Source organism: Gadus morhua, chromosome 18 (genome assembly GCF_902167405.1).
Source record: "Gadus morhua chromosome 18, gadMor3.0, whole genome shotgun sequence".
NCBI classification, from domain to species: Eukaryota; Metazoa; Chordata; class Actinopteri; order Gadiformes; family Gadidae; genus Gadus; species Gadus morhua.
This window is the reverse complement of record NC_044065.1, coordinates 21751503-21773855: the sequence shown is the minus strand read 5'-3', so window position 1 is coordinate 21773855 and position 22353 is coordinate 21751503. Positions and strand designations below refer to the sequence as shown.

Genomic DNA, 22353 nt, shown 5'->3' with positions numbered 1-22353 from the left:
GTATACATGGCAGTAACAAAAGTGTCCGTTATGTCTCTCGCGCACCTGACACATCTCTGGACCGGCGGCGACATAATGGACGTCTTATCACTATTTGCCATTGTGAATTTCATTTTAATGAAAGCACAACAGGAGAGAGCTCCTTAAATTTAGAAGGAGGCCAGCACAGCTACGTCCGATCTTTATATTTACCCCCACCTCCGCCGCAAACAAGAGGAATTTGAATGCGCGTCCGCAGCCAAGACTGGTGGGAGAGAGTGGTCTCTCTAAGTTAAGAAGTATTTTAACGTTCAGCCTGCAAAAGTACTAGTATTAGCCTACTCATTTACAGTTATCTCGGACGTGCGCGGACACTATGATAGTGAACACGTCATTAATAAACACCCATGTCCCGTCGCTTAGCAACCGGATACGCTTACCGGACTACTTACGAACAAAGACGTGAATCAGGCAATAAATCCACTTTCCTTGACAGCGGTCAAGTTTGGTGTGCATAAAAGTACCAACGGAGCTCAGTGGACCAATTGCGTACTACTGCAGCTGCTCTAAGTTAAACCCCAATCTGTTCGGAATAAGTGTATACATGTCGATTAAAACGGACTACACCACCTCTTCTATTCGGCATAGAATTATATGCCGAACAGATAATTGTATTCCGAATGAGGCGTATATATGATCATTTTCTATTCCGCATAGAAATCTATGCGGATCAGATGTGTCCATGTAAACGCGGCTAGTAAGTGCACGGCTTCTTTGTGTAGCATTGACTACATACGGTCCAACAAGGTCGATCAGATAACGAATACCCTCTGATGAGAATCTGTATCTCTCATAAAGAATTTGGTCAGAAATGCCAAGGGATCAGTATGGTCCCGAAAAACCCTCTGTCTCCGGAGAGACGCCTGTACGATAAGCGCCGAGTTCCACGGTAACACCCAAAAATGGTGACGCCATTGTCGGAGGAGGGGCTAGGAAGCTGCGCACGCCGATTTAAGTAGCCGATCTCCGGCTAGACTAAGCCGAAAAGCTGCTCCCGACCAGGTTTGGTTGCGAGCATAAGTCACCATGGTGATACAGCGACGCTTAAAGAGATCGACTTTCGTGGTACAGCTAACCCAGGCTTTCAGCTCAACATACCTCGCTAACCCTCTAATGGAGCTTTGTAGTACAGGCCCCTGGAGTGGTGGCTCGGATGTTAATTCAGCCATCTCCCTCCTATCCCTGCATAAACACAACTGATTATTCTTCTTTTTATCCATCTATATATATATGTATATATATATATATATATATCCAAAACACTTCAGCCTTGCCGAGGTAAACAGGTGATTAATAACAGGTGAGATAACGAGATACAGGTGGACGTAAGCCGCTGCTCGGGTTCTCCTCATTTCACCTCAGAGAAAGAGAGAGGGGGAGAGAGGCTCTGCAGGGCTCCAGACTACAGCATCTTATGGCAGATTCTTTAATATCACCTTTCACTCGCCCTGGTAGGGAGGCGCCCTAGATGACAGCTCCTGTGCCCTGAACCTTCTCCTGAAGGTCACCACGCCACTCACACTCAGCATCACACCTTGTGTGGGGCTGAGTGTATAATGATAAATAAAGTAATAATACAAATTAAACCCTCATCTCACCCACAGGTTTGAGAATGGAAATGTTGTATTTGTGCGTGCTGAGGTTCATCATATTCACAAGTTTAAGAATATATAAGGAGGTATCACTGAGTGTGTGCGTATTTGTTTTACCTTGAACTCAAGGCCCCGTCCACACAGAGCCGAAACGGGCGAAAACGATCCGGTTTCGTTTTATGCGGTTCAGGTATATCTCCATAAAGACGGAGTCATTGCAAAACCGCATCGAGCTGTAGTAACGCTGTAATAAATATTCAAGGCGCTGGTTCTCCCCAGAAAAAAGTGGAGCGCATTAAGCCTGCGCGCTGTATACAAACATTCAGTCAAGAGGAGATTCAACCTTTTAAATTGAGCAGAAATACTTTTTAATGTACAGTTAGTAATTAAATTCATCATGGGGCTTTATTTAAAGCTACAAAAATAATACAAATAATAAATAATAAAAAAAATAATAAAATAATAAATTAAAAATTAAACGCAACTCTGACGTCCCCCAGCTGGTGGGGGGCTAATGACATCATCCTAACACGAAACCGCATAGGTCCGGATATTTTCAGAAATGTGTGGTTTCGGGGACCGGATTCGCCGGCTCCGTCTGGACGGTCGGCTGAAACGCACAAGACTCATGCGGTACCAAAAAAATCGGCTCCGTGAGGACTGGGCCTTAAAGGGATACGCCAAAATATTGGGGAATTGGCTTCTGCCTATCCTAACCAGATTCAATGTAGTTGTATGATTTCAAAGTCATTGTGTGTCCAAAGGGAGTTTGCAAGGTTAGCATATTCTTTCCGTTAGCTGCTTCCATTGACTTGCAGAGGGACAGCAACCTAGCTCCTGTTCATCGGAGGGGAATACAGTTGTAATTACTTTCCAAAGATTTCCCTTACCTTCAGAATAGTTACTCATTAAAAATGACTGCCAGTAACACGCACACAGCTGATTCAGCACTATTTTCGAACTATTAGGCGACCTGTGATGCACCCCTGAAATAATAATATTTTCCGCTGCTTCAAAACACCAGTCCTGCTGGGAAATTTCCTCAAAACTTTGCACAATGTCCAAACCACCTGATTGCTTTGTGATAATCGGAAGAAGGTCTACTCTCATATTTACATTTAGGGGATTTTGCTGCAACCATTCATTTACATATTCACACACACAGCCACGCAGGGCGACAGCCAGCTCGTCAGGGTGAGGCGTCTTGCTATGGGAACCCTCGAAAATCAGCTAGGAGGAGCCGGAGATCAAACTAGCAACCTTCAGGTTACCCGTGAACCCACTCTACTTCCTGAGCCACTGTCGCCTCTTAGGATGGAAGCTGTGTGTCTTCGGAACATCGGAACCCTGGCGTGACCGAGCCGTATTCCGACCGATGAGTGGACCCGAGAGCTACTTTCGTCGTTTTCTATTTTTTCTTGTTATTAAAATCACACGAGAATGAAAAGGATAAACTATGAGTGGATAAAAACCTGATTCGAAAGATACATTATTTTCTTTGCTCGATCACTGATCGACTGATCATCAGATGATTGTTAATAATTTGGCCAGGCCTTTGAGTTGCAAATTCCAGAGGGAAAGCTGCCTTATTTTAAAATGTCTTACTAAATACGTTACAAGAGATGTGTTACAACGTTTGCATGATCACAGAAACAATAATAATAGCAAAAGCGTACAATGATTGTGGTGCACCGACGTGACACTGATCAGCAAAGCAGATCATAGAGTTAGCCGGTGCTAAGTAACGCTTTGGTGCAGTGGCAGTGGGGTAAGACAGGCAAACACCACTTGACAGATATCTCGCCACATCCCGTAACTACAGTTATTTAAGCATGACTGTGTTTGTGACTGTGTGTGTGAAAGGCAAACACATGTTTGTCTATGTGCCTGCCTGCATATATTTGGAGTGAGTGTGTGCGTGTGTGTGTACTTACCCACGGCCTTCAGTGAGGTGTATTTGTTAAGTCGTGCCAGACTGTGGTTACTGTGGGGGTGGGGAAGAGCTGGGCCAAATGGACCATAGGCCGAGTTGTTCAGATGGTACTGCTCTGGAGAGAGAGATGAGAGGGGACAAGAGAGAGAGAGAGAGAGAGAGAGAATGAGAGAGAGAGAGAGAGAGAGAGAGAGAGAGAGAGAGAGAGAGAGAGAGAGAGAGAAGGTCAGGTCTGGTAAGGTCTATGTTTATGATCAAACAGTTTAATCATCATTAAATCATTTAACCACATCTTATTACTATAATAGCAGGCCTGTCGCACCAGTTACCCAAGTTGTGTTAGTCAAGAATATGTGTATTGGCAAAGCAGCCTGCAGCAAGAAAGTAGTGGAGATGAACAAGCAGAGAGAGAAATAGAGAAAAGGACAAAAAGAGAATCAGAGTGATATTGAGGTAGAGAGAAGGAGAGAGAGTGAGGATGAGGGAGAGAGCCGTGGTAGCAGGGGGAAGATCTCAACAGGCGCTGGTGTTGAAAGTGAAAAAGAAAGTCGGTGTGAGAAGAGAGGAGGAATTACGTTGAATGGTGTTAGTCTTTACACACACACACACACACACACACACACACACACACACACACACACACACACACGCACACACACACACGCACACACACACAAACACACACACACACACACACACACACACACACACACACACACACACACACACACACACACACACACACACACACACACACACACGCATACAATCTGCAAGATTACAAATGAACTATCTTCTCTGCTAATCCCCTGAAACCATGTCGTACTGCACACCGGTAATTTGGGATGTTTAGGAGTATGTGTGTTAGTGTGTGTGTGTGTGTGTGTGTGTGTGTGTGTGTGTGTGTGTGTGTGTGTGTGTGTGTGTGTGTGTGTGTGTGTGTGTGTGTGTGTGTCTGTGGAGTCAGTAATCCAGTGACCCTACATATGTGTCAGATTAATGGATTATGAGAAAAGGCTGGTTAGTGTCGGTTTAATATTCGTCACATCTCAATTCCTCCACATGCTCGCCATTAACCTCTCATTTCCCCCTTTGATCGCTTAATTTCTCCGCACGAGCTTCATCATCATCATCATCCTCATCATCATCATCATCCTCAACACCAGTACAATCATCACAGAAATCCTAGAATCCATCCCTAAACGCTGTGTGTCCTGACTCCCTGCTATGGTCCACACACTCTGAAAATCCTCTCACCATCTTAGAAATCCCTCATGTCAGACCAGGAAACATGTTCAGACCAGGGGCCTCATGTACTAAGGTTGCGTACGCACAAAAACGTGGCGTACGTCCTTTTCCACGCTCACGTTCAGATGTACAAAACGTGAAATGACCGTAAAAATGTGCGGTCCCCACGCCAGCTCCAGAGCTGTCGTACGCACGTTTCTACAGCTATTGTTCCTTTGGCGACACTTAGAGGTGACGCTGGGAAACTGGGAAAAAAGGTGAAAATAATGACTCAGATGGATTTGCACATCAGAGACACACTAATGAACAATTAACACACCTTGCAATTATATGGGTGGCTATAAAAGCATGCGCAATGGATGAAGAAAATTGTTTTAAAAATGGCTGCGTTAGCGTTGTTAGAGGACATCGCAAATGGTCAAATCCGAAGGGCGCTGTAGACGCCGGGGCCGACGGAGCAATCCATGCCCTCTCCTTGCTTGTCTATTCAAAAATAAAAAATGTAAGTTAATAAACACGAGTCAAAGTCTTTAATATCCTGGCATCTTTACGCACGACTTATGTGTATTGCAAGCAGCCAATTGTATGACCAGTATAATTACAGCATTTATGACTTCAGCATATTTACCTTGGGGATGATCGGCGTTCCCTTCATGGGCTCCCACCACTCCGGTGAGAGCTGTGTCACCGATCAAAGCGGCCACTCTCAAATCGAAGGGGGAGAGTTCCCCCACTTCCGTCCCCCCACCTGTTGCGGTCACGCTTCGGCGGTGGGCAGAAACCCTCCGCTTCACCTCCACCTTGAGGTCTGACCACTTTTTTTAAATTTCAGAGTGTGTGCGCTGCTGAGACCTCACTGCATTGACGGCCTCGCAAACACACTCCCACTCAGTTCTCTTTTGTTTTGCATTTATCCCTGTTGACAGGGTTCCAAATAGCATATGCTTGCGCATTTCTACCTCGTGGAGCAAAATCTCGAGCTCAGACTCCGTGAAGTTTCGTTTTTTGCCTCTGTTCATGGTGCCAGGTGATCGGATTAAGAGGTGAATCTCAGGTCCAGAGGCCTATTTAAATGAAATTGCATATTTAAATGAGGGCGTGGACAGGGAGGAGTTTGGCACCTCGGCATGTGCGCTCAATTCCACGTTGATCGAGATGTAGGCTACAAAAGAAACGTGCTTGGATCCATGCGTTCACACACTTTGATACATCTGAATTTATTTGTGCGTAAGACAGTTTCTGGGTTTTGGCGTACGCCAAGTTTCAGTATGAAATCCACGCAAGTCTTAGTACATGAGGCCCCAGGTGTGTTCGAACCACAGCATCCAACACACACCAACATGCCAGCACATACGCACACAGATTGGTACACACACACCCACACACACACACACACACACCCTGAGCAAATAGCATTCACAAGCAAACAACAAGCTAGCTACTTGCTACAAGCTTATCACAAATTTGAAATGAGTTGTTCCTGTTCTGTGTATGGTGTTTCTATTTAAAATGTTTAGGTTTAAAAACTCTGAAATAAAAGACAGATATTCAAAGGTAAAATTTGTTTACATTTGCAGCTTGTAATTATTATTTTTTTTAAACCAAAATAGAGTCTGCAATGAATCAGAGAAAAAATGTAACCTTTAGATCGAAGGCTTCAAGTCGGAGCATATCACTGTGGTAACCCATATTCAATTCCTCCATTATGTGAAACCTCCGACACTCTGACCTCTTAATGCAGAAAAGAGCAGATGAACGCTACCCAATGCATTATGCAACATTTCCTGTTTCTGGCCCTCTGGCACTCTGGTGATGTGATGGTAATTATGCTAATTACACTCCTCTGCTGCCGGTATCACAGTGTCCCCACCAGGGGGCTCTGTGGCCCCTGGGGGCCGCTTAGACACCAGGGGACAGGCTGTCCCACCAGAGATAAAGAGACAGATGAAGAGACAGGGGAGGAGAGTGAGGGCGCGAGGGAGAGAGATGAAGAAAGAGGGGACGAGAGAGAGAGAGAGGGAGAGAGAGAGAGAGAGAGAGAGAGAGAGAGAGAGAGAGAGAGAGAGAGAGAGAGAGAGAGAGAGAGAGAGAGAGAGAAAGAGAGAGAAAGAGATAGAGAGAGAGAGAGAGAGAGAGAGAGAGAGAGAGAGAGAGAGAGAGAGAGAGCAAGGGGACAAGAGAGAGAGGGAGAAAGAGATGAAGAGTGCGGGGGCGAGAGAGGGAGAGAGATCCACAGAGAGGGGACAAGAGAGGGACACTGAAATTTGTTAGTTGTTAATTTTTAATTTTTAATATTTGTTCCATGCAAATTACCCTCTTCCAAAAAAAAAGTTGGAAATGTAACCTATTTGAGAGAGCAGACGAGTGATAGACTTGTCGTACTAGTCTAGAGTACTGGTTTCATCAACTTGGTAAAGTAATGGTGGTTAACAAAAAGGAAAGACAAGGGGACGTTGTTTAATGGGTGTCCTTCTTCCAGTGTGACTCGTGTCTATTGGGCAACACATTACTTCACTCTCCTAGATCAGAGTTCCGCTTTTACCAGCAAATACTTTGCTGCCTAATCTGTGAAACAAGCCTTGATTTTAACATCTATTGACATCCTGGACTTAATGTGAGCTACAGTCAGAGTGACAGAAGGGCTTTCAGTGGACCCTGCCTACAGCCTTTCTCTACATAAAGCTCCATTCTCGGGCAATCTTGGAAAAACCATTCATGCCCAAGTATAGCCTTAATATTAGTGGAGTGTGTACTCCAACCTCAAAGACAGAACAGGTTGTTTTGTTTGACCCATAACTACCTATATGAGCGTTCACTGCTACAGTGCCCGCCAATTCAACAATTCAACTTCCGACTGCTCAGCCAGTTCCCGACCGCCAAAACTTTTGATCTGAAGCATCAGATCAAAACCCGGACCCAGAACATGAAGACGATAAGGAGAAGGAGAGAGAGAGAAAGACAACAGAGTGAGGGATAGAGTATTCAGAACGGCTTGAAAACCTTCTCTTCCATGGGAGAAGCCATTATGTATGTTATGTGTGCGTGAGTGTGTGTGCACGTGCGAATATCTCGCTTCAAGGCTCTGTATGTCACAGAAAAATACACACACTGCACAACCCCTAACACGGTTATGCAAATCATTTATGCAAATCGCTTTTACAAATATTTAATGTACATATTTATACTGGGATAAAGGTTTTAAGACGAAACATTAGTCGTGAAGGGACAGCGGTTTGCAGTTCTCTCAAACAATGGCTGTTACTTTGCTTATGCGGTTAGCTTTTCTCACATTTGTGTGTGCGTGTGTGTGTGTCTGTGTGTGTGTCTCTGTGTATGTATGCATGTATTTGTGTGTGTATTAAGTGTGTGTATGTGTGTGTGTGTGTATGTGTTTGTGTGTATATATGTCTGTGTTGCATGCTGTGTGTGTGTATTTGGGTTCAAGGTGTTTGGCGTGCATGTAATGCTTCATCAATGTATTGTGTGTGTATATGTGTGTGCTTTTTTGTATGAATTGTGAATTGTGGGGATGTTTGTGTGTGTGTGTGTGTATTTAGGTTCTCTTAATGTAAATGTAATTTCCTCACATTCAGAGAACATGATCACCATATCTCTCTCCTCAGGGGCCCTGGTTCATGTACCCAGGGTGTGTTTTCAGCAGTACGGAACCTCCTATTTGGGGGCTCGTCTCAACGTCGACATCTTGGTGGATTAATTAGTTGTATAGAGTGCCGAAACTTCGGGCATTTCATTTTGAATACGCTGGTCTGTTAGTTCTTTGTTCAGGATGGGGCGGAGTATGGTGCATGTTGGTTCATGCAACCCGTAGTGTTGTGTACAAGTTTACGAGTAGTTGTATGGTTAGGTTGGTTATATTGAAGAGGCTATTACGTCCTTCAATTAGTGTTCGCCATGTCGTATTGTGAGACATCGCTTGATTTTGTTAAACTTCGGTTTGAGATTTTGATCAATAAATTTCCCTGTAGAGGCTGAGTGCGTGTCTTCAGAACGTGCGGTTTGTAATTATTTTTATCTTTTTGGGGTGGCACGAGGCTTAGAGCAGTCGTCTCGGGGGCATTTCCCTTGTCCGCTGAGTCACTATCAACTGGTGGCTCTTTCAGACTTGCGGGCTTTTGCCTAAAATCCCCAGTCTCATGCCGCCTGAAGAAGGTAGGGTCTACTTTTAGGGAGGTCTCGGGAGAAAATCTGTTGATTTGGAAATTAAATTGCAGTTTATTGGTAATCAGATCGCTTGTGTGAATATGCAGCACTTTACTGTTTTTTTTTACTGCTTTACTGCTTTACTGCTGTACCTGTTTTATTTATTTTCTTTCAAGTTCTGATTTGTTTGCTAAAAGAGTGTAGTGATGAACAAAGTCTCAATAGAGCTCGTAAGTCCGTCCCTTCCGCTAGACCCCCATGGGACCTCTGGACCAGGAAAATTAGAATGGGAGTCAATGGAAAGTAATGTTTTATTTTCTGATCCTAGTCATTAAATGCCTTGGATTACACATATGTTTTAATATGTTTTTTATGTGATAATTTTTCTGCCAAAATCTTGACATGAAAAATTATCATTAAAATCCACAAACAACATGTGTGTAATCCGGGGCATAAAAAGACTGAGACAAGAAAATTATTATTTCTCTGCATTGAAACCCAATCATACTTTACGATCTCATAGGCCCCTTCTCTAGCGGAAGGGGCGGACTTACGCTCTTAAGCTCTATAGGGGAGGGTCTGCGGCCCGATCGGCCCCAGCAGGACCACCCCACAGCTGGCCTTCAGGGGTAAACACGCTATCAGGACACGGTGTGAGTGGAGTTGGGGTGGGATAACAAAAGCCTGGTGTCAAAATGTAGAGCCTGCTGTGACTGAATATTTGGCAGTATACTGACTGAGTTGTGTGCTTATTAAGCGTGTGTGTGTATGTGTGTGTGTGTGTGTGTGTGTGTGTGTGTGTGTGTGTGTGTGTGTGTGTGTGTGTGTGTGTGTGTGTGTGTGTGTGTGTGTGTGTGTGTGTGTGTGTGTTTGTACATGCTGTGTGTTTGTCTGTGGGCATGTGTGTGTGTGTTCAAGGTGCATTATGTTTCTGTGTCTTCAACGTATTGTGTGTGTGGGTGTGGGAGTTTTTGTGTATGAATTGGGAATTTGTGTGCAGGAATGTTTGTGATGTTGATGTTTGTGTGTATTTCTTGCTTTTTTGTGTTTGTGTGTGTCGGTATGCATTTAGCTTGTTTGTGTGTGTATAGAGCATGTTTGTGTGTGGTTCTGTGCATGTTTGTGTCTGTACTGTGTGTGCGAGTGTCAGTATGAATTAAGCCTGTGTGTGCGCGAGTGTGTGTGTGTGTGTGTGTGTACGCGCACACGTGTCAGTAAGTATTTTACTTGTATGTGTATGTGTGTGTGTTTGTGTATGTGCGTGTCAGTATGTGTTTAGCCTGTGTGTGTGTGTGTGTGTGTGTGTGTGTCTGTGTGTGTGTGTGTGTGTGTGTGTGTTTGTCTGTGTGTGTGTGTGTGTGTGTGTGTGTGTGTGTGTGTGTGTGTGTGTGTGTGTGTGTGTGTGTGTGTGTCTGTGTGTGTGTGTGTGTGTGTGTCTGTGTGTGTGTGTGTCTCCCTCACCGCTGCGGCTGCGCAGCATCTTGGAGGCTCCGTTGGCCCTCCGGCCGGTGGGGGAGCCGCCCGCCGCGCTGCCCGCCGACGGCACCTCGCCCCCGGGCTGCTGCAGCAGCTCCGTCAGGGTCCTGGAGGAGGACAGGAGACTGGTTCAACCATATATATATATATATAACGTGTGTAAGTGTAAGTGTAAATTTAACACTTAACACTTACACTTTACACTCACTTTACCGCACCTCATTACTTATTATTACCACTGTTTTGGTTTCTCTACTTATTCTAACTTATTTTATTTTATTTCTTTATTTTGACTCTTGTGTACTTGTACAATAAGATGTAATACAAGTCGCTCTGATTCTGATTCTGATATTATGGCCTGGTTGAATACTCGATTTGGATTGGCTGGACGGGAGTTGATCCACTTTCGATAACTGCCCGGCTATTACTTGGCTGTTACATAACAGGACAGCTGGAGCTGAATCACTACTCTCAAAAAGTGACAAGCAACATTTTCTCAACCTCATGTCCGCCGCCCCGCTGCGCGTTAGCTACCATCTCCACCTTCATTCATAACAAGCAGCTCACACCACACGACACATAAGGTTGCTGAAATCAGTCCACCACAAAAGCTGTCGTACTTCTCTGGTATTGGCTACTCTCTTACAAATGTGTTTGAATTCTGCAGACATATTTGCTGAATGGTTATAAAAAAAACAACGGAATAACCAGTGAATATATGAGATACAACATTGAGCTAACCAAACATTTATGTGTATATATGTGCAGTATTTATTCAGTTTGGGAAATCTTTCCTAATCAATGAGGTAGTCTGACAGTACTTCTTTATTTCTTTGCCAAGTCATTACTCATATATTTTCTATTTACTGAAGTAGCAAGGTGGCATTTAATACCATATCTATATATCTATAATATTTCTAAAGTCGGATCATTTATGTTTCCAGGAACAAATCAAATAGTGCAAACTACAAGGCAACATTTTTAGACACGCAAACGAGCACGCACATACACACACACACACACACACACACACACACACACACACACACACACACACACACACACACACACACACACACACACACACACACACACACACATACAGGCATACACACGCACACACACACACAGACTGATTAAACTCATTGCGGGCTCCATGTATTTTCATAACATTATTTTTTTGCAGTGGCATCCACTGCCTTTGTCAATAATTCACAACCTGTTCACACACACACACAAACACACAAACACGAAAACACAAATAATCTCGCAAACACACACCTCCTTATCCACCTGGCAGTGTTATCCTTTTGCCGTATGTTATGTCTCAGCTACAGTCGTTTATGAATCTGTGAGACAGACTCATTTGGTTTTGATAATTTAATTTGATCAAGAGATGTGATCATCACAAGGATAATGTGATGATAATGTTTTGTGTGTGTGTGTGTGTGTGTGTGTGTGTGTGTGTGTGTGTGTGTGTGTGTGTGTGTGTGTGTGTGTGTGTGTGTGTGTGTGTGTGTGTGTGTGTGTGCGTGTCAGTATGTAGTAAATACAATATTTCATAATAGTCAATAATGGTCAATACAATATTTCATAATTAGCCATAATAACATGCATGTACTGTATATACAAAAGCATATTTTAGTGTTTGCATGTTTTTTTTCTTGACTTTCTTGTTTACATTGTGATTGTGTGTGTGATCCCTTTTTTGTCTTTGTATCAAAACATGTCTCCTAATACCTTCCTTTTTAGGATTCTGTATTCTGTCTTTAAATCTTCATGATGCTATTCTATTCCAGCAATGCTGAAGTGTCCTTCTGCCTTCAAACCATGCAAACCACGGAGAACTACAACGAGAACTCACAAGCATCTTCTCTGACTCCCTCCTCTCATACCAAATTTGAATTTCCCACTGGGGATCAACAAAGTATTTATCTATCTATCTTTCACCCCAACTCACCATCTCCTTTTCTCTCTCTCTCTCCTTCCTTTCCTTTCCACCTCCTTCCCAAAAATCATCGCTTTCTCTTTCCCCCTCTCGTTAGTCTCTCTGTCTAAATGTCTTTCTCTGTTGTTCTCTATCTTAGTTTTCTCACTCTGTCAGGTTCTCTCTAAATATCTCCCCGTTGGTGTAGGGAGGAGATATGGATGTAAAGGAAGCCATCGGGTGGTTTGCGCTGTGTATGCGGTAAAATGATTTACTTTATCAAACTTAAACTTGTCAGTAAAACCTGGTTGTTTCTCCCTTCTCCTGCGGAGGAGTGTTCATTAGCTGTTAGAAATAGTGGTCAGACATGACAGAATCATCACTCAGAATGATGATGATGGTGGTCGTCATTTTATCAGCAGAAGAAAAAGTAAATGAGGTGGACAAGGGGGGGGGGGGGGGGGTCACATTAATAATAGTTTTAAATCTGGTCAAACATCTCTGACTACTATAGACACAGATTTTTCTCTTCATCGATTAAAAGGATGTCTTCTGCAAGTCATCCTTGAGCCTGTTTTACGATAATTTGGGTCTTAAAAATAATTTGTGGTTGACTTTAAAGGGACCGATGCGGAATATGATCTTTGAGACTGGTCCATTATTGAGCGAAAATACTAGCTGTAATTGGTGAAAAGAGCTGCGTTGTGATCCTCTGGGGTTGTGATCCTCTGATCCAGTGGGTGTCAGCATGTGTCTCTAAAAGATTGTGCCTCTGCTACCGGCTGCTCAGATTAGAACATTATGGGAATAATGCCTAAAGGGAAACACAACTTGTTTCTTTACTTTAGCTTTCTTTTGTTTATTTTCGTTAAGGGCTGTATAATCATGAAAATGTACAAGGTCACTCATACATTTCAGGGGTCACTATTATCCCACATGATCTTAAGTGAATGCAGCTCCAGTTGGATAAAGAGCAGGTAGGGGTCAGGGAGGGTCAGGTAGGGGTCAGGGAGGGGTCAGGGAGGGTCAGGTAGGGGTCAGTGAGGGTCAGGGCTTCTTGCTCAAGGACAACGGGATAAAACCCAGGATCTTTCGTCTGCCACAACAACAGCATCCTGTCCCTACACAGAGAGAGAGAAAGCATCTCATGCACATGAGATGCATGTGCATGATCACACAGCACGTCTCCTGCGAGACGTGCTGTGTCTCACAGGACGTCTCACGTCTCAAAGCTTTGACCCTCAAAGCTTTCCTTCGAAATCACATTTGTGCGTTCTGCTGACCTGACACACCTCGAAAGGACTGCAACAGTTTAACAAGCCTCAGTCTTGGTGAAGTGGTTCACACACATACACACACACATACACACACACGCACACACACACACACACACACACACACACACACACACACACACACACACACACACACACACACACACACACACACACACACACACACACACACACACACACACACACACACACACACGTATCATTGTGAAATAAAATCACAAACAATAACCCCTATTGGATATCGATATAACAGAGTATTTTCTCAGCACAGAAAATTTCACCACCACACAAATAAAGAACAATACACAGTAGGTCGCTTTGGATAAAAGTGTGTGCAAGAGTAGTATAATACAGACTGAAATAAAGAACACATGAATTGATAATGATAAGGGTTAAACATTTTTGTAGCAATTATTTTTCTTATCATTCAAGACCATGTCTGTCCTGACTGCTCGTCTACCTCAGGCTCTTGTGCCAGGCCGTTTTTGTGCCATGCCTATTTTTCTTGACAGTTGGGCAAAGGTTGACATTCTATCTGTTTGCTTCTTTAGAAATAACATTACACATCTAGAATTTAGAATTTGTAGTCCAGAATTTGTAATTTCAATTAAGAAGATAGTGGAACCTGCCAATCTCTGATCATCATAGTTTAAGCCTTAAACCCATGACATAATGTATGAATAGAATACTGGGTCACGATACATACACAATAATCAACGGCAAAGGCAAAAACACTGAGACATACAATTAAGAAACCCATTGAAAAGGGATTGATATACCAATCCATTTTAAAACGACATTGTTGTGACCAGTTCACTAGAACACAGAAACAACAACTTTACAGTCAAACCAGGGGAGTGAAAGTGCCACATCAACATAACAACCACTGGGTAAATTCAAGACGACGAAAACACAGTAAACAAATAAAAAAAGTACAGCAACCAGACGTCGCGAGCTGAGTCAACTGGTAAAACCGCCTGCCCCCATCACCAAAGGGCGGTTATCAAATGTCACGCAAAGGGAGGTCAACCGATGTGTTCTTTGGTTTTGGGGCTGAGAACACAAAGGTGTTTGTGCCTGGAGAGAGCGAGCACGCACAGATCGCTCACAAGTTTTTTTTTTGTTGTTGTTTTTTGACAAGGGAGTGATTAAGTGATTGTGCCAAACCTCTTTCTTGCATCTCCAGGATCTGGAGGTGTAGGGAATTTTAAAACATGCCGAAATCTCTGCAGATGCTGGCAATGTTAATATTGTCTGTGATTTGTCAGAAAAGCAAGGCCTGCATTATTATTACTGTTCAGTGACCAATCTATAACTGCATTAGGAGTAAAAAACAAGTTTACATTTACATTACATTTAGGGCATTGTAGGGACGCTTTTATCCAATTTAACTTACAACCATTCATTCACACACCGACTGTGGAGTCAACCACGCAGGGCGACAGCCAGTTTGTCAGCAACAGTCAGGGTGAGGTGTCTCGACACTCAGTCAGGGTGAGGGACACCTCGACACTCAGCTAGGAGGAGCCAGGGTTCGTAATAGCAGCCTTCCGTTCACCAGTCAACCCGCTCTATCCCCTGAGCTACGGGCTTCTTCAGTCTCATCCCACCAAAATACAATTTCCTCTTTTAACATATACGCTGCCCGCTTTCCTCGGGACAGGATCATGGCAACAATCAGAGCTTGGTTTAAGAGCAGAAGCAGGCTGCAAGGGTCACTGCTGGGTTTGAAAAGGACGATTAACATATTGATTATCAGCTTCAAAGGTTACATTGACATGGAGGGAAGCTTCATGGACAATGGACAGCCGACTACAAAGATTATTTAGTAAGCAGGAGGAAAATTTAAACTATATCATACAGTTGTCTTATGGTAATCAAAATACTTAAAGGGTCCCTATTTTACCATCACTTTTGAGCTTGGTTAGTCATTACAAAACATATCAAAGTCATTTTCGTCACTACGCCTCCTCTAAATCAGCTATATGATTCTATGCAACATTCAGTTTGGGTGGCTCGAGACTAGTGGATACTCTCCCGTTTGATGTCACTGGTGTATGCCTATTTTTACTTGGCTTACTTCTAGCTGGATTAAATAGGGCCCTCTAACCCTCTAACCCTATACTCCGCATCCCCGAGGTGTGATGGGATTGAGAGTGACGGCCATGCCCTTCAGGTGAACACCAGGTGAGAATAAGCCCTGAGGATGAGGCAGTGTCCGTATTGAGAGAGGGTGGCCTCATCCTCTTTCCCCCTCTCTCGCTCATCCTCTTTCTCTCTTCCACAATATCCTACATATTTACTCTCTTTCTCAATGAGAGTATGAGGCACGCTGTGGGACTCAGGGAGGGAGGGATATGGGGGGGCTGAGCTTTGCGGGAAGTAGCAGTAGTGAGTGAGTTCATGTTAGTACATATGAGTGTATGTGTGTATATTTGCATGCACTGTTAAATGGACTGCATTTAAACAGCGCTTTTCTAATCAGTGGCCCCTCAAAGCGCTTTACGATACCGACAGCGGTGTCAGCCATGCAAGGCGAGAGACTTGGGGGAGGCGTCTCACTCAGGGATCCCTCGACACTCCGGGGCTGGCGATCGAACCAGCAACTTCCGGTTACCAGTCAACCTGCTCTACCACCTGAGCCACACGCCGCCCCCTGTGCATATACATGCGTGTCTTTCTTCATGGGCGCCGTACCATCACTGGGGAGAGGGTGAAGATGGAAAACTAAATCTGATTCTCTGCGTCAGCCACTGGTTGGCCTTTGCCGTATTGACTGCTGCTTATGTATGCTGTAGGCGACCAGGGGGGCCGCACTGAGGTCAAGCCTTCATATATACCTCTCTCGTTACGTAACCCTAACGCCCCCCTCGCAGCCCAAAGCTGTTTACGCATGTATAGATATATAGATTGATAAATCAAACATATGTTTACGGATCGATGCGTGGACGGCACGCAATCAGCCGCCCACGTGGTCAGGCACGTGACATCTGAGGAGAGCGTGCACGTGCATAGGCACACGTGCAACGTGTATGTGTGTGTGTGTCTATGGGGGGGGCGTGAAGCTGAGTTGAGGAGCTTCCTCTCTTGTGGTCTGAACCGGGGCAATCCCAAAACCCCCTCTGCATCATTGTCGTTGTGAATTGAACTATAAACTTGCATCAACAGTAAGGATCTGGAATGCATGTTTGTGTGTGTGTGTGTGTGTGTGTGTGTGTGTGTGTGTGTGTGTGTGTGTGTGTGTGTGTGTGTGTGTGTGTGTGTGTGTGTGTGTGTGTGTGTGTGTGTGTGTGTGTGTGTGTGTGTGCATGGAGGTCACCAGTTTGTTCACTCTTTGTTTGTGTGTGTAAAGCCAAGTCGTTTCTAGTGCACTGCCGTCCATTAGATGCGACGGGTTCCACCTGAGGCTGGGCAGAGTGGCGCGGCCAGATGCTTTTGTGAGCCAAAGATGGACTGAGTTTATCCAAATGGACGGGACCCCCTCGGGGGAGACGGAGATGGGTGGGCCCCCATCTCCGGGGGGGGGGGGGGGAATGAAATTTACCTGATGTAAAAAGGGGTGACTAGAAAGCTGCTCTAAGATTTAAAATGTTATTTTTTTACAAGCTTCCAAAAGATGATCAGGCTTTTGAAGAATGAGAAAGCGGAATAAAGGAAAGTAAAGAGAAAGAGGTAGAAAGGAAGCAATAGGGGCGATTAGAGAAGGAACTGGACTTTGCATAACATAATTAGGTTTTGCTGTCTATATTGATATCATTTGGTTTATGAGTGCATGTGAGTCTATATTTAGGTCTTATGGATGTATATAAACTCAGTTTGCTGTCAGGAGTGCTAATCTTCACCTCAGGACTCAGGATTATATTTTTGTTCTTCCATTTCAAAGACGGCTCAGTAAAGTACAGGTTGTTCTATCGGAGTCATCTCCTACATTTACAGGACACAGATCACTTAGCAGAGAGGGAAGGGACTGATCAAAAAAAAGGAAAAGGAAAGGAGAGAGCAGAGAATGAATAAAGAGATGTGGAGATGTTATTTGCAGCCCTTTCCTCCTCATCCCTGTTCCTCCATCTATAAGATCCCAGACCCAAGGGAGGAGAAGGGAAGGAGGAAGATGAGCGAGTGAGGGTGGAGCCCGTCAACGGACGGAGCGATAATGAGATAGAGGACTATGGAATGTAGGGAGGGTTGATCAATGGTTACAGAGATGAGACACCGGGTGGGATTCTATTGAAGCGGTCGAACAAAAAGAAACCACTTTGAGGAACCTACACACGAGAGAGAGAGTGAGATAGGGAGAGAGCGAGCAAGAGGGAGGAGAAGGTGTGGAGAGAGGGGATAGTTGTGATTGAGAGAGAAAGAGAGAGGGAGAAACAGCGATGGGGAGAAAGGGAGAGAGATCAGGAAAGATGAGAGTGATTCAGATTGACGATGAAAAAAAAAGATAAATATTCTGGTTGGACAATAGAAGAAAGGATGATCCAAAAACAGACCAGTTTGGATATGTACTCTGAATAACAAGAAGAAGAGTGAAGTACGGGGAACTAGGGCCTCGGAGACATCCACAGAGGATGATGGAGATGGGGATGAAGGGGAGGGGAACAGGTTTCATTGGTTTTCATGCCAACGATGTCGCTCCTGATAGGTGTTTGAAGGACTTTGTTCAAGGTCGGAGCTTAGGACTTCTAACCCTGGCTTCAAAGCACATGAATTTAAATTCACAACAGCTTCCAAACACACTAACTGCTAAGGAGCCGTTACAATTACAAGGATATATTCCTTGGCAAAGGTTCAATACCATGTGATTTGTGTCCTTTAGAATGACCGAATTATCAGTTTAACTTACCGGTTTGTAACCAAAGGAGGTGACCCATGAAGTTATTTTGAGTGAAAAGGTTGCTCTTTAACCTAAGGACAAAGTGTGAATGGTTGTGTTGCGCTGTTATTATTCGGATGTACACATTCTTATGTAGTTAAACGCAACAACACTTAGTCTTTTGTAACTCAGAGTTAGATAGATTGGGAAGGGAGTCATTAGTAAGTATTTGTAGTAGATTTGTAGAATTTGTCCAGTCAGATGAAAACATTTTGTTTTATTATTAGATAACAATTTAACTCAGATGTAGGAAGACATTTTGAGATGGATCGTCAACTGTCCTTGTTTTATTGTGTGTTTATTTCATATATAGGTCATGCTTACAAGCAAAACAAATTCACATGATGGATGGATGGAAGAAAATAAACAACAAAATCGAGAAAAAAAAGAAAATTAGAGAGAAATTAAATAAATCAATTAGTGATGTGTAGAAAATAGTACTGAACACAAATTAATGGAAATATGAATAGATAGACACATGCATACATACATATATTTAACGTGCACTGCTTTGCACACACCGAAAACACCCAGCCACACACATAGATTAAAGATCCACTCACGGCATCATATGGCACACAGTGCACACACAACAAAATAAGCATACATCTTTGTCACTTTCATCAAATCTATTGCAAGATTTCTCCACCCAAGAAACAGAATCCAGGTGGAATAACCCGCCCTTGCTCAAGTCCTCTGCCTGGTCTCCAGACAAAATGAAGTGAAACCGAGCTAAGTCGGCTAAATAATGTTAGGTTCCCTCTGAAGACCACGTGACCGTGTCTACACTATGTCTCAGTAGAGCTTGTAAAAGGGAACCAAACGTAGAAGAGCTACAGTCACAGACAGAGCATCGGTCAAAACCTGAAGCTCTGTTGGACCTCAGGAGGACTCGACCAAATTTAGCCTCGTTATACAGTATAAAACATGAAGGCAAAGACAATGTGGGACTTTGTTTCCTGCAGTGCAATTGGTTTCCAATGCCCAGTTGGGTTTCTCAGTTATCTGAATATAATGAACTCCTTTAGAGCGATCAGAGGAGGAATCAACGGTGGTTAGCTGGTGTTGTGTGACAAACATTGATCGAGACGCGTTCAACAGGCATGCACGCAAACACACCCTGGCATTTAAACACATCCACGTAGACGCACATCCAACACAGTAGTGTTATTTAGGACAATTCACATCTCAGTTGCAAAAGTTAGTAAACAGACATGCACCAACATTGAACAAGTAATGCCTTGGACACACACACAAAAGATGCCCACGGCAATTTTATGCAAACACACACATGCATGCACACTCATACACACAAATACAAGATAAATCAAGCAAAACTATGCCACACCAACACGCACACACAATCACACCCATAATACCCAGAGGAGTGTAATTAGTAAACAGACATGCACTAACATTTAGTAAGAAACACAAATACCTCTCACACACGCAAACCCACACACACACACACACACACACATTGTCAATCCCTGTTACACTCACCTGGTGTTGCTTAGGTCATGGTGGGCGTACCCCATCCCTCCTGCTCCTCCTGCTGCTCCGCCTGCGCCCCCCCCGGCCCCCCGGCTCTTCTCCAGGCCCAGCTTGGTGAAGATGCCCACCAGCACCATGACGGCCACCACGCCGCAGATGATGTACACGATGAGGTGGGTGCGGTCGCTGTCCTGGCCGCCCTGGCCCTCGGTCACGGCGGCCACCGGTTTGCCGGTGTTGGCCCAGATGGGCGTGTCGTAGTTGGAGCAGATGCTCTGGTCCAGCCGCTGCTGGCGGAATTGGCAGCAGAAGCGGTAGAAGCACGTCCCGCAGCAGTACAGGAAGACGCCCGCGTTGCAGTTGAAGGGCGGGTCCCACTGGCCCATCACGTCGTAGTAACCCTGGCAACGGGTGCCGCCGGACGGCGGGAGGTCCTCGTCGTCCCCGTCGCCACCGCTGGCAGGCGTGGAGAGGCCCGTCTCCGGCGAGGGGGCGTCGCTCCCCACCGCGAAGACGCTGGGCGCCGGCATCTGATTGGTGGGCGACGGCGGCGAAAGCAGCTCGCCATTGTTGTCGTCGCTGACGGGGGTGGTCACGACTGGGAGGTCCTGAGCCAGGGCGGGGTCCAGGGGGATGAGGAGGAGGAGGAGCAGGGCGTTGACAGGGAGGAGGAGGAGGAGCCAGCGGGGGTTGCTGATGGCCACGAGGGGGGCTCTGATGTGAGGGGCCATTGCTGGCGTTTGACCTGGAGCTACGACAGAGAGCCTGGATTAGGGGAAACTGGAAACATTAGCGTCACTGAACATTACATACTATGTTCATTGTAAGGTTGTCTTTTCATATTACCACTGCCTTTCAAAGATCCTTCCTCATAGCTCTCTATCTTATCTATGTTACGTCAGGGCTGAAATCCATCCTACTAATGAGAAAATTATCATTCAGTCTTGTTATAACGGCTATTTTCTGCTTTTGAGGTTCTCCTTTACAATGGAGCTGAGTTGTGAATATTATCGTTCATAAATCACCCAACATCGATTGAGTGGTAGGTTGCTCAGACCAAACATCATTGATTTCAGCTGGGATTTGGAATAAAACGGAACTGCATTGATCCAGCAAATGCAGACCATCAATAATGGAAAGAGAGCAGGGGACAGCATAACTAGGTCACTCTGGACCGCTAAACCTGCCCACAATGCCCACTCCAGCAAATATTCCTATGCTTGTTTCAATGTTATGAAAATCTGAAGAAGAGTTAATTTAATACAAAACCTTTTGTTTAACTTCTCATTAGACATTAATATATCTACATTTTGTGTGTACTTGACTAGGAAAACTCAGAAAACGTTAATGTTCAACTCTAAATAGCATTTTCTAAACCCCACTCCCAACCTCTCACCTCTTGTTCACCTCCTTCTGAACGTAGTCTTCAGTCAGAACTCCTCCTGGTTCTGGACCAGATCTTCTGGGTTTAAAAATCGTCTTTAGAATGAAGCTCAAACTTTACTGGGCTGCACGGTTTGTCTTTTCCTTTTCACCTCCTCTGCGATCCCTCTCTAATCCTTCTCTTTTTTTCTTTCTCTCTCTCATGTGTTCTCCATCTTTGCTGACACACAAGACCTCACAAAAAGTAGTTTATCCTTTTTCTCTCTTCTTTTTCCTCACTTTTTCCTTTCTTGTGTTCCCTTTTTTTCTGTTCACTTCGTCTCCAGACTTCCAGACATGTTCTATTTTCCCAGTGAAACTGAGTCAGTCCAATACATCAGATATAATCCCACCAGGAAGCTTTGAATCCTCACAACGAGGCAGCAAGTCCCAGCAACGTTACTCTCTGTCCTCACATCGAGGGAATGTGTGTGTGTGTGTGTGTGTGCGTGTGTGTGTGTGTGTGTGTGTGTGTGTGTGTGTGTGTGTGTGTGTGTGTGTGTGTGTGTGTGTGTGGCGAGGGGATGTTAGTGATAATGAGAGGTAGCCAGAAAGATGTAGAGAGCGTCCGCAGCACAAAGAGCTCTCCGTCACACGCAACAGTTCAGACTCTAATGACACTTCCCTGCCTTGCAATCTCCTCCCCTCCTCTGCCCTCTCCAATCCCCCTCTCTTCTCCTCTATCCACTCTCTCCCCCCACCCCCTCCACTATCCTTCCCACCTCCCAAATGCACCGTAGATAGGAAGAGAGAGAGAACAATAAAAGTTTGGTAGACAGAGCGAGGCACATCTATTTACTTTTTACTTTGAGCTTGATGAAGGGAACATGGCTACTAAAATGAAGGAACAGAGAGAGAGAGAGAGAGAGAGAGAGAGAGAGAGAGAGAGAGAG

General features: G+C 44.5%; 1 protein-coding gene across 1 annotated transcript in view; it reads right to left on the bottom strand.

The window, feature by feature from the left end:
* LOC115531113 (protein shisa-8-like) overlaps positions 1–22057 on the bottom strand; it is a 30416-nt gene extending 8359 nt beyond the window's left edge. Inside the window, exons 1-4 of the mRNA XM_030340168.1 lie at positions 21435–22057; positions 20048–20803; positions 10435–10556; positions 3566–3679 (exon numbers count right to left, since the gene is read on the bottom strand). Coding sequence (XP_030196028.1) covers positions 3566–3679; positions 10435–10556; positions 20048–20769 — 958 coding nt within the window. The 5' untranslated portion in view covers positions 20770–20803; positions 21435–22057. The remainder of the gene's footprint in view (positions 1–3565; positions 3680–10434; positions 10557–20047; positions 20804–21434) is intronic.
* Between the last annotated feature and the right edge of the window lie 296 nt (positions 22058–22353).